The sequence below is a fragment of the Erigeron canadensis genome, chromosome 2 (genome assembly GCF_010389155.1).
Source record: "Erigeron canadensis isolate Cc75 chromosome 2, C_canadensis_v1, whole genome shotgun sequence".
NCBI lineage: Eukaryota > Viridiplantae > Streptophyta > Magnoliopsida > Asterales > Asteraceae > Erigeron > Erigeron canadensis.
The window spans coordinates 36,848,492-36,860,588 of NC_057762.1; the positions used below are offsets into that span (position 1 = coordinate 36,848,492).

Sequence of the window (12,097 nt, forward strand, 5' to 3'; positions counted from 1 at the left end):
TTGGCCGTTCTAATGGATTTAGTTACGGAAGGGTCGATTTCGGTCCGTTTTATCACTAAATACTCGAATGGGCCAAATCCAAACATACAGTTTTTCGAAAACAATCAAGGTTACCTATTTCGCATAGAGCCATTTCTTTGAGACATAACATCAAACACCCACAAAACAATCTCAGATACTGCAAATAAGAAATAAAAATTTAGAGGTAATTGAAATCGACAACTTGAAGGCTAAACATAAAATGTAAGCTGATCTTAAATTTACATCTATATGTTATATAGTTAAAATATATCAAATAATAGTGAACTTTCGCAAAACATAAAATAAACGATTCATATTACCTTCGTTTTGATTATATTACCTTGTTCACATACCATTGTTTCTTTGAGACATAACATTAAACACTTTGTGTGCAACCACTTGTCCTGCAATAATCCTCGACCAAAATCAGAGAAAAAAAGGAAGAGGAAACTAAAAGAAGAATATATACTCACAAAATTACTTGATTGCACAAAGTACTTGTGTTATCACAAAATTACTTGATTGCAGCAACTGAAAAATGCCTAATCTCAAAAATAATTGTGTTATCTAAGCTAACCTTCATCACCAAAAACGAAAGAAGGCATAAATCTGTGGACGATGTAATGTTACATGATCATATCCACTGGCCAAAGTGTTATCTTCACCCTCTACATCAGACCGTACACTTCTATGTAAAGTTATTCTTTCCAATTTCTTTCAGCTATGAGACATTAACAAAGTAACAAATTCAAAATAATATAGCTTTAAAACTTCAATATATAAAATGAATAGATAATCTTTAAGTGAATCTTGTATAATTATTATATTGAAATGAACTACTGAATTCGTCTAATGATTTTTGAAATAATGTGAAAAATTACCTGAAAAATGGTCTCCTAAAATCATTTTTTTAAACATACAAATTCGATAATCAAAACAAACAAAAAGTGAATAGCATGATCTAATGACAGAACGAATAAATTCAACCTCGTAAATCTCCCCATAAATATCACTATATATTTTGTGCTAAAAACACCAACATGAGCTTAACTTATAATATACCTTAGAAAAAACACAAATTAAAAAAATGAAACCCGTCCCAAATAATTTCTTGGAAATGAAAAACACACCTACCTAAAACTAACAATATAAACACAAAAACACAATATAATGTACAATATCAACAACAATAAATGAAGGGAAATAATGGGGTTTTCATATAAATACACAGAAATTTCTGTTTTTTTTTTTCTTTAGCGCTTAATAAAGCAGGGCAACAATCATTCATCAGTTTAAAGCTTTATATCAAATTCAATCAAAAAACATTTAAATAAATGCATATAGATATAGATATAGATATAGACATAGAATAATAGATATAGGTAGAAACCAACCTTCGGGCAAGTATCAACATCATCTTCACTATCGTTTTTGGACCAAATCGGTTACCTGGATGAATCAAGCAATATTCATAAGAAGAATCTATTTATCAAACATGTAATAACTAATAACCAAACACGAATCGAGAAGTATCGGTGATCAAATAAGAATTGCTAAATAAATAGAGGTAATGGAAATGAAACAGCCTTCAAATAATTCGAAGAATGAGTGTATCACTATTAGGCATGAAAAGAAGATAAATCATATGAGAAAAGAAGGATTAACCTTGTGCGTGATGCTGTAGATTAGGGGTTGGAGAATATGAGTGCTAATCGTACAGACTTATTGGCTTCTCTAATTTCTCTAATGAGTGTTTTTAAATGATGAGTTTTTTAGGCTTATAATTCTTTTTATGGACTCTGAACTGGAAATTTCTTTTTTCTAGGAAAAATGGAAAGACTCAAGCATTTAATTCAATTAAAGCCATTACACAAAACAGATAACATATTTATTTGGGCTTCAAATGTATCCGGCCGGATAACATCTTTGAAAACCAAAAGTTATAAAAATTTATTATTTCGTTAAACATTAATTAAATATTAGAATTAACAAAAAAAATTAACATTAATGTAATAAATTTCAGCAATTAATAATTAATCCTATTAAGTACACATCGATAAATCGTCAATAATACGTCAATTTTTCCACTTGCTTGATAGAACTTTTAGATATATATAGATAATAACTGAAAGACGTTTATGTAAAGTACGGCTTACCAAACCTGCAAATGGAACACGACCATGAAATGGATTCAAAAAACTTGAGAAGCTTTCATACATCTTTTCAGAGTGTGCCCTAAGGAATCTTGGGTCTAGAACAAACATAAAAAAAAAAAGTCCCCCACAAGTTAAGAACAACGAATTCGACATAAGACCTAAAAACCAAAATATGCATGTACCTAACGTCATAACCACTCAATTAGGATGCTAAATGTTAATTATTAAAGATATGTACACTATATAATTTATAACTTTCACATATGTATATATAAAATTTCAAAGTTTGGACTCTGAAAAATAAGATCTTGTGTAAATCGTCCACTTTGCCTTAATATGCATCTTCTCCTAAAGTTTTATAAAAATTTATCCTTAATAAAATATTTTTGATTTATATTAAACTAATACAATCTATTAATAAATTAAAACATGATTAAGACTTGTTTTTATCAACATGACAATTTATTTAAACGACACATGTCCTATTCAATCTATCATATATAATTAAACTTTATATTTCTATATATATAGATTCTTAATTTAACTAAAACTATTATAATAAAATTATATTATATTTATAGTTACCATAAATATAGATTTCAATCACAATTATTATTTAGGATAGTAATTTTTAATCTATAACTCATATATAATGTATTTATCATATAAATATATATTTATATTTTTAACTTATAAATTAATATTACTAATTATTTAAAATAATGCTCGAGCTATCCTTCGCATTTTGTCTAGTTATGAAAGACTAATAAACCAAATTTGTATATAAATCCACGTATGGAAAAACTAAGTTAGACAATAATCAAATTGTAATAATGCTATACTCAAGATTTTAAAATCTTAAATGATACAATTCAAATGCATAACACATATTATGTTAATTTTAAAATAATGAGATGACAAACATTTTCTTCTTATCTAGGATATAATTGGTACTACACATTTTACTTTTGTTTTACATTATTATGGATTTTTAACACGATGATATTATTGTTGTTTAAATAATAATTGTTTTTAGTTGAAATTAGTCAAAACAAAATATATGATATATTTGAATGACCTATAAGTATATTTTTATAGTTGCGACTAAAAGTAAATGGTTAAATATTTGGGCGGCCTCCATGGGCATTATCCTTTTTTTTTGTTATCTTTAAAATAGTATCTGGAATTTAAAATCATATTTTGGGTAATTAATTATTTATAAATTTTAAATTAGTGAATAAGTTGTATGAAAAATCGTAAAAGTTTATGTATATATATCACGGGAATTAAAAAGTAAAAGTATGATGACTCAATTTATGTAAAATTTATTATGGATGTCATGTGACCTTATTAGATAAATGCATATTGTAGTTTAAAGTTTACAATTTGATATATCTAATATATGATTTTATATAAATAAGGAGATAGTATATTTTTTCATCATTTTATTATCATATTAAATAAACATCTTTTAACTATATTTAACTTTATATCGTTATTATACAAATATATAACAAACAGATCTCACAAATCATATGATAAAACCATTTTCAAATAAAGATATTGTCATTATTCAACAAATAGTATTTATCATTAATTTTAGACCATTATTATAAAAAAAATATAACATACATACTTTGCTAACCATATTCGGTATGAAGTATTTCTTTAAATAATAATCTCATCATATTAAACATTTTTAATCTTTAGTTAATAATTATGTTATTATGAAAACTTAATATGTTTATCTCGCGTATTACGCAAGAAATTAATCTAGTTAATATAACAAAACATGGTTATAATAATTGTAAAAGGATGTAAACTATGTTGTACATCAAATATTTCGGTTAAGTGATATCAGTGATATCATTACCAGTATCAATAGTAATATTAGATCTTGATAAACACATTTATGACACATTTATCACTATTATGTTATTATTGAAGTGACCAAATGCATGTCATTGAGTAACGTTCAAACGACACTTCTTTATAAATAAATTAACAGTAAAATACTAAAATATATAATGAACCGTATATTGTATGAGTATTCAGAGACGGAGCAGGAATTGTTATGCGAGGGGGCAATTTAAAAAATTGTTTGTCACACGTGTCGGAGAAGGCCTTATTAAATGAAAATGTATTCAATCATAATGTACGAAACCCAAAAAATATATTTTTTAGTAAATAATTAGTTTGTAAAAATGTCTTTTCTACATAACTATTATGATTATCATTATTAATTGTTTATGATAAATATATATAATAATTTGAAAGAAATTATTTTTTTCACAAATAGTTGTACCATTGATGTATTACACATTTACATATTCAAATAGAGAACACTTTTTTTTAAACCTTTCTTCATTCTTTCTAATAAAAATCAAAACAACTCAAGTTTTTTATTCTTTATAAAAAGATCTATCTCAAAATTAATGTTTTGATGACCAATAACTTCCAAATAATAGACTTTTGACAATGAAGATAACATTTGTATTTATTTCATACTTATTTTTCTTACTTTTAGAAAAGTATACAAATATAAATTATGAAAAATTACATTATATTAAAATTGGAGTGGGAATAGATGATCCCATCCCTGCTGTCCGTCCTTACAGGTATTGAGACTAGTTTTTTCCCGAATCACGTCTATCACCACCACTTCCTCGAACATACCTTTCCAGCACCACGAGATTTTATTAATACGCGTTTGTGATCGTCATTACAACCAACTTTTGGTGTGCTGCTACTAAATACTAATTAAAGACTTTATTCCACGTTTTTTTGTTGTTGGAGTTTTTTAAATGTAATTAAGCCTTAAAATATAACCTTAAATTATTAAAAGCTACCCACCCTCTCCACTAACTACACAGTACACACTGATCCAAATATCAGAACGCTTTGACTTGGTCGTCTGCTCTGCTACCCATTTTTTCCATCTTAATTAATCTGAATCTTAACTTCATTCAATTCATTAAAATTCAATCATATCCATTCTAGCTAAGCCAGATTAATATCTGTCATGGAGTTCACACTTAGCAAATCACTTGTAAAATCCACCAATAATTATCGCTACTTCTTCAACACATTCTTCATTTTTCCAAAATCAAATAATAATACACTCATCATAAGAAAAAACTCATCAAACTTAACTTTCACTAGTCACACTCCTCAAATAACATGCACTTTTAAACTCTCAAACCCAACCTCATTTTTTCGCTTTAACTTCCCAAACTTAAAACCAATACTGCCATCATTCAATTTCAACCCATTCTCAAAAATAACCGCTTCACTTGACCACATTGCTGAAGTTTTCGTTGGAAACGACAAAAACCCGATCGAATGGCACTTAACGTCTAGTGACACAGAGTTGGGATACGGGTCTAATGACAAAAAACTGGTTGTAGTGTTGTTGGGTTGGTTAGGATGTGATCATGAGATACAATTGAGACAGTATGCTGACCTGTATAATATGCTTGGTGTTAATGCTGTCACCTTTGCTACTTCGGTCAACGATGTCTTAGATTTCGTGCCACGGGTGGATAATGTGAAGGCCAGACTTGAAGTTTTGGTTGATGAGATGGTGGAGTGGATGCAGTACCAGAATGAGGAGGAATGTTTTTTGGTCTTTCATACGTTTAGTAACATCGGCTGGCTTGCGTATGTGTTATAATTTGATTTTGACCGATTACTTATGTATGTTCATACTTAATATATATGTAAATTGTATACGCATTGCAGCTATGGTGCACTATTGAACATATTGCAAGGTAAAGAAGAGATACTTAACAAGATCAAAGGATGTGTTGTTGATTCTGGAGGTGTCCCCGAGTTTGATCCCAAGGTTAATTCTGTCTTTTTGATATAAGAATTGTATATTACCATTTTCTTAACTTCCTTTTTTATAAATATTTTCAGGATTCTAGCTAGTATCCTTATTAATCTTTATAGTTACTTCATAGCTATCGTTTTGTGTAGATATGGGCAGCTGAAATCACGACGACCGTGCTTACCATGTTTGCTGAATCCGGGAAGAAACAAAATGGAAATGATGAGGAGTTAATGTTATTTGAGGCCGAGTCAGCCTCACAATTTGAAGAGATTATCACACAGGCTCTTGAATCCCCAGATGGAGATTTGTAAGTACCCTGTTTATAGTTATCCGTCTTTCTTTTCTCGCTTCTATCTGCTATTACCATCAACATACAAATTTTGCTCCATTAAACTTGCATCAAGTCTAATGCCAGAATTTTCCAATAAAAATTTGTGTAACTTACTGTTTCTCAGAAAATTTTGAAGTAAAAATCACCTAAATGTCAATTGTCACATATGGAGCAGGAATAATTGTAAAATATATTAGTTAATTTAGACATGTAGATTAAATGTTAATTCGAGTTAGACTAGATTAAATATGTAAAGTCGGGTTTTACTTGGATTGCAAGTCAAGTAAACGACTAATATGAAATGTCTAGTTTAAGGTAATAAGTCGAGTTGTAAATAGACTAGGAAACCTCCTACGATATCCCCTCCTCTATATAAATAGAGGAGGGGGGAGCCGATGTATTGTACCATCATACGAATAACTTGGTTAATATACAAAGTTTATTCGGGTCTTTTTCTCTCTAATATCTTCCGTATCTTTGTGTCCTGGTCGACGACAAACAATAAACAAAGGGTAATTCTTTGGGGTTTGGGTCGAATTAAATACAGAAGCAAAAGGGTACTTGTTCGATTGACGTTGGAGTGCTACTAGTAATCTTGTATACGTGAGGTTGAATTCTTGATCATAAAAGTCAAATAGAATTGTCATGTGCTCACATTGGATTTAATTTAGAAGCAGATCTAATTGTGGTGTTTGGTTTTTTATAGCTTAGTTCAAGATCGACGACTTTGTTTAAGGTATCCAAACTTAACAAGAGTCGACGGTTAAACTAAGGTTTGTTGGGAGGTCTAAAATTCCAACAAGTGGTATCAGAGCCAGGTTCTTAAGCTTGGGAAAATCACCGGGTTATGGCGAGCACGAAGTTTGAGATAGAGAAGTTTGATGGGAAGAACGACTTTGGGCTTTGGAGGGTAAAGATGCGCGCATTGCTTGTGCAGCAAGGTATCGCGGAGGCCCTAGAAGGTGAAGCAAAGTTGCCGGCGGGTTTGTCGGACATGGAGAAGTCAATTATGCTTGAAAAAGCTCATAGCGCTATTATTCTTTGTCTGGGTGACCGGGTTCTTAGAGAGGTCGCAAAAGAGACAACGGCAGCGGGTATGTGGGCGAAGTTAGAGAGCTTGTATATGACGAAGTCCTTGGCAAACCGGTTATATCTAAAGAAGAGTTTGTACACTTTCTATATGAGCTCGGGTAAAAAGTTGAGTGATCATATAGACGACTTCAACAAATTAATTATAGACTTGGAGAATATCAAGATCAAGATTGATGAAGAGGATCAGGCTCTTATTCAACTCACATCATTACCTCAATCCTATGACCAATTTGTTGACACGTTGTTATATGGACGTGAGGAGTTATCTATGGAGGATGTTCTTGCAGCTTTGAATTCAAGAGAGCTAAAAAGGAGAACCGACTTCAAGGAGGATAGTGGGGATGGATTGGTTGCTCAAGGCAAGGTGGAGCATCGAGACAGGTATCAATCTGGAAGCAGCTCGAGGTCAAAAGCAAGGAAAGAGTTTGTGTTGAAGTGTTTCATCTGTCACTCGGAGGGTCACTTAAAAAGAGATTGTCCGCAGAGGAAGACGAAGTCAGATGGTGCTCGGAAAAAGACTTATCTAGATCAAGATTCTGATGAGGATGAGGGAGTAGAGGTCTTGATGGTTGTGAGCGGTGACACGAAATCTGAATGGGTTATGGATTCGGGAGGCTCGTATCACATGACACCAAGAAAGGATTTTTTATTTGACTTTGAGGAGTATTCAGGAAGTAGGACAGTTGGGTTGGGTGATGATAGACCATGCACAGTTATGGGGATGGGACGAGTGGTGATGCAGATGGGTGATGGTACAAGTTGTATTCTTGATCAAGTTAGGTTTGTTCCTAATTTCAAAAGAAATATAATTTCTTTAGGCACTCTAGATAGGAGTGGACATACTGTGAAGATGCTAGACGACAGGTTACAGGTGATCAAGGATTCGCAGGTTGTGTTGACTGGAACTCTGGAGAAAAACAATGTGTATACATTGGATGGTAAGGCACTAGTGTTTGGTGTACAAGTGAATGATACAAGAGTTCAGGGTGTGCACGGTAACAAACGTGTTCAGCTTGAGGTGGAGCTGCCTGAAGTTGGTCATGAGCTAAAGAATGATCAAGATGGTAAGGTGGGGCATAAAGCATCTTAAGGTCGTCGAGATCAACTTGCTTTGAACAGACGAGGAAAGCAAGTGGTGACGTTTACACGGTCGAGGAAAACAAGTATTGATGTAGCGGCTTGTAACGTGGAGAATGCAGAAGCGGTGAGCAAGGAAACGACTTATGGGAATAAACACGGAGATACAAAGACTACATGGGGCTTGATTGGAAGTGGATGGAAAGACAAGGGACAAGACTTGGAGAGGGGTATCTATGGGAAACAATCAAGGGAAGCTGGACGTGTAGACGGGATGGACAAGACTGGAAGGTTTATTCCAGGATCCAAGGGCTCGCGTTGGTCGAAGATGTGAGGGATTGGAGTTGGCTGAAGCTACATGGAAATTAGCTAATAAGGTGGAGATTGTAAAATATATTAGTTAATTTAGACATGTAGGTTAAATGTTAATTCGAGTTAGACTAGATTAAATATGTAAAGTCGGGTTTTACTTGGATTGCAAGTCAAGTAAACGACTAATATGAAATGTCTAGTTTAAGGTAATAAGTCGAGTTGTAAATAGACTAGGAAACCTCCTACGATATCCCCTTTTCTATATAAATAGAGGAGGGGGGAGCCGATGTATTGTACCATCATACGAATAACTTGGTTAATATACAAAGTTTATTCGGGTCTTTTTCTCTCTAATATCTTCCGTATCTTTGTGTCCTGGTCGACGACAAACAATAAACAAAGGGTAATTCTTTGGGGTTTGGGTCGAATTAAATACAGAAGCAAAAGGGTACGTGTTCGATTGACGTTGGAGTGCTGCTAGTAATCTTGTATACGTGAGGTTGAATTCTTGATCATAAAAGTCAAATAGAATTGTCATGTGCTCACATTGGATTTAATTTAGAAGCAGATCTAATTGTGGTGTTTGGTTTTTTATAGCTTAGTTCAAGATCGACGACTTTGTTTAAGGTATCCAAACTTAACAAGAGTCGACGGTTAAACTAAGGTTTGTTGGGAGGTCTAAAATTTCAACATTTTCCAATAAAAATTTGTGTAACTTACTGTTTCTCAGAAAATTTTGAAGTAAAAATCACCTAAATGTCAATTGTCACATATGGAGCAGGAATAATGATAACGGGTCAGGTTGGGTAACATGTCGTCCGAATGTGGAATAATTTTTGTCCATTTTTCAAAAACAATTTGATTAGTATACAAACATTTTAGAATGGAGACTTCCAATAATTATAATCTAATTTTGGAGTAAAATGAAATGCGAGTTTTTGTGCAGTGAGACTACACTTTGGGTGTTGCACCCCAATTTTGATGTATTAAAGCTCTTCCCTGTTACAAAATAATTTTATTTGCAAAATCTTTTTTTTTTTTTTTGTTAATTACCATGAAACTGTTCTCTCTTTAGCTCATTTTTGTATGCATTGTTTGATGTAACATTAGCCCTACATTGACTTCATGTTAGTCAAGTCTCTTCATAATTTTTATCAAACAGACTCATGTCTATTCATGATCAAGTCTTTGACTTTGCACTTACAGAATTGTTATTGTTACATCACAATAGAATCCTTACTACAACGTTTGATAACTTAGCTATAAACATCAACTCTTTATATCCCTTTCAAACAACAGGAGATAGTCTACATAGTCGTTGACCAAGTTTTCCCTTTCTTAGCTACTTAGTCTCTAGTGTGGAGATAAACCAGTCATAAGTTCCACAAGTTGGTAAACCATCGAATAATCATGTAAGACTCATTGACTCCATATATGCTTATGATTGATACTCGACTTCAATAGACTTGTTACTGTTAGTCAACCTTTTTCTTTCAGTAGACTCATGTATTAATATGATCCGAGACTTTGAGTCTTTGGCTCTACATTCGCATGCTTGTTATATATTGTCATATCACACTAGAATGTGAACAGTCCTTGACAACAACACTTGATGATTTAGCTATAAGCATCTAGTCTTTATATTTCTTTCGAAGTAGGAAATAGTCAACAATGTCATTGACCAAGTTTCCCCATGAGTGTTACCTGGTCTTCAATGAGGACTTAAATGGTTTGGGTTGAAACACCATTGGCTAGTCAGGTTTCCCATGTGTGCTACTTGGTCTCATCCAATGAGGACTTATACTCGAATTTAACTTACAGCTTCTAATTTCAGTATAACTTCTGTTATTTTCATCTTAAATTACTTCCAATTCTTTTTTACTCACACTTTAATTATGCGAGCTAGGGTGTGATCAACACCTTCAGTTCTCTTAAAATGACCTGTTGTCATAGTGTATATAACAGATTGACTGTCATAACCTTTCAATATTATTCCACATGGTACTCTAATCAGTAGTCGATCCATCTTTATAAACACGTGGCATAAAGCTAGATATAATGGTTTCTTACTGCTATACTATTTCAGTGATTCAATACTCAGGAGGCTGACAGAAGTAACATCCACTCTCTCAGAGAACCAGCCAAGTCATCCACAGCTTTATCTCTACAGTACAGCGGATAAGGTCATTCCATTCCAAAAAATAGAATCTTTTGCCGAACACCAAAAGAAACTTGGAAAAAAAGTAACGACATTTAACTTCGAATCTAGCCCACATTTAGATCATTACCGAGCATTCCCAGATATGTACCGATCTCTCATTCAAAATTTCTTGAAAGATTGTGTTGCTGTTGAGGGAAGACAATTGTACAAGTTGCTCATGTTGAAAGCCGCAAACTGGTTTTCTTAATTATGCATTCTCTTTGTGTAACAGAATACAACTAAGTAACCATGCTAGAGTACATTGTACACTGCAGGAACGAAACTCGAAAGTTATGTTATATAGTTCATTCAGAATTGAGTCTGGGAATTGTAACCTGTTATACTCAATATATCAAGTTTCAGCTATTGTTAAAGGGATGGTCTTTATTTTGTAGTTTTCATTTCAATTGAAATTTGAATGTCTTGGAAATTGATTTACCATAATAATATGACAATTGTTATAGATTTTTTAAGAGCATCTTCAATCAACGTGTATACTAAAATATGGTACCAAGTAAGTGTAGAAATAGAAGGAAAAAAAAAATACACCCACGATAGGTAGAAAAGGAGTCTTGCATAATGAGGATCGAACCCATAACCTCTATCTCATATACTTGAGTTAAAATATGCACAAAAACATTGAGTAATAAAGATACAAGTGATACACCTTCCATCAATGTCATTTCAACTCAACATCTTTGGCCTAGAAAATGGTTCAAGACATGTGGTCTAGTTTAGCTTAATTCCTTTTGTTATTATTAGTTTGGAAAGTTTTGTTATATGTACATAGTAGGAGGGTGTCATGTGTAAATAATGGATATAGTTAGTTGAGTCGGTTAGCAGCTTTATATATTTACTTTGTATATTCATTTTATTAATCAATGAATAATATCCAAAATTCCCAAAATCAATTCTCTCTCAATTTCTCAAATGGCTAAACCGCCATAAGTAAGATTTCGTGTTACTCAAATTTGGTGTAATTTGGCCATTACAATTTACAAATCACATGTTGTTGGGTGGACAAGATTAGGGTTGTAAACGAACTGAGCAGTTCACGAACAGTTCATGAATCGTCC

At 32.4% G+C, this 12,097-nt stretch overlaps 1 protein-coding gene across 1 annotated transcript; it reads left to right on the forward strand.

Moving 5' to 3' along the window:
* Nucleotides 1-5,199: 5,199 nt before the first annotated feature.
* LOC122588194 (transmembrane protein 53-A-like) lies at nucleotides 5,200-11,373 on the forward strand. The gene is made up of 4 exons (XM_043760319.1): nucleotides 5,200-5,837; nucleotides 5,919-6,021; nucleotides 6,156-6,316; nucleotides 10,908-11,373. Exons 1-4 carry the CDS (start codon nucleotides 5,200-5,202, stop codon nucleotides 11,227-11,229), a joined length of 1,224 nt encoding a protein of 407 aa, XP_043616254.1. The 3' UTR covers nucleotides 11,230-11,373.
* The last annotated feature ends 724 nt before the right edge of the window (nucleotides 11,374-12,097 follow it).

What these genes read in the sequence shown, in the direction of transcription:
- LOC122588194 (XM_043760319.1), top strand. Translation starts at nt 5,200, where the DNA reads ATGGAGTTCACACTTAGCAAATCACTTGTAAAATCCACCAATAATTAT. An exon ending in AGTAACATCGGCTGGCTTGC is followed by an intron (nt 5,838 to 5,918) that starts GTATGTGTTATA and finishes TACGCATTGCAG; the next exon opens with CTATGGTGCACTATTGAACA. An exon ending in TCCCCGAGTTTGATCCCAAG is followed by an intron (nt 6,022 to 6,155) that starts GTTAATTCTGTC and finishes CGTTTTGTGTAG; the next exon opens with ATATGGGCAGCTGAAATCAC.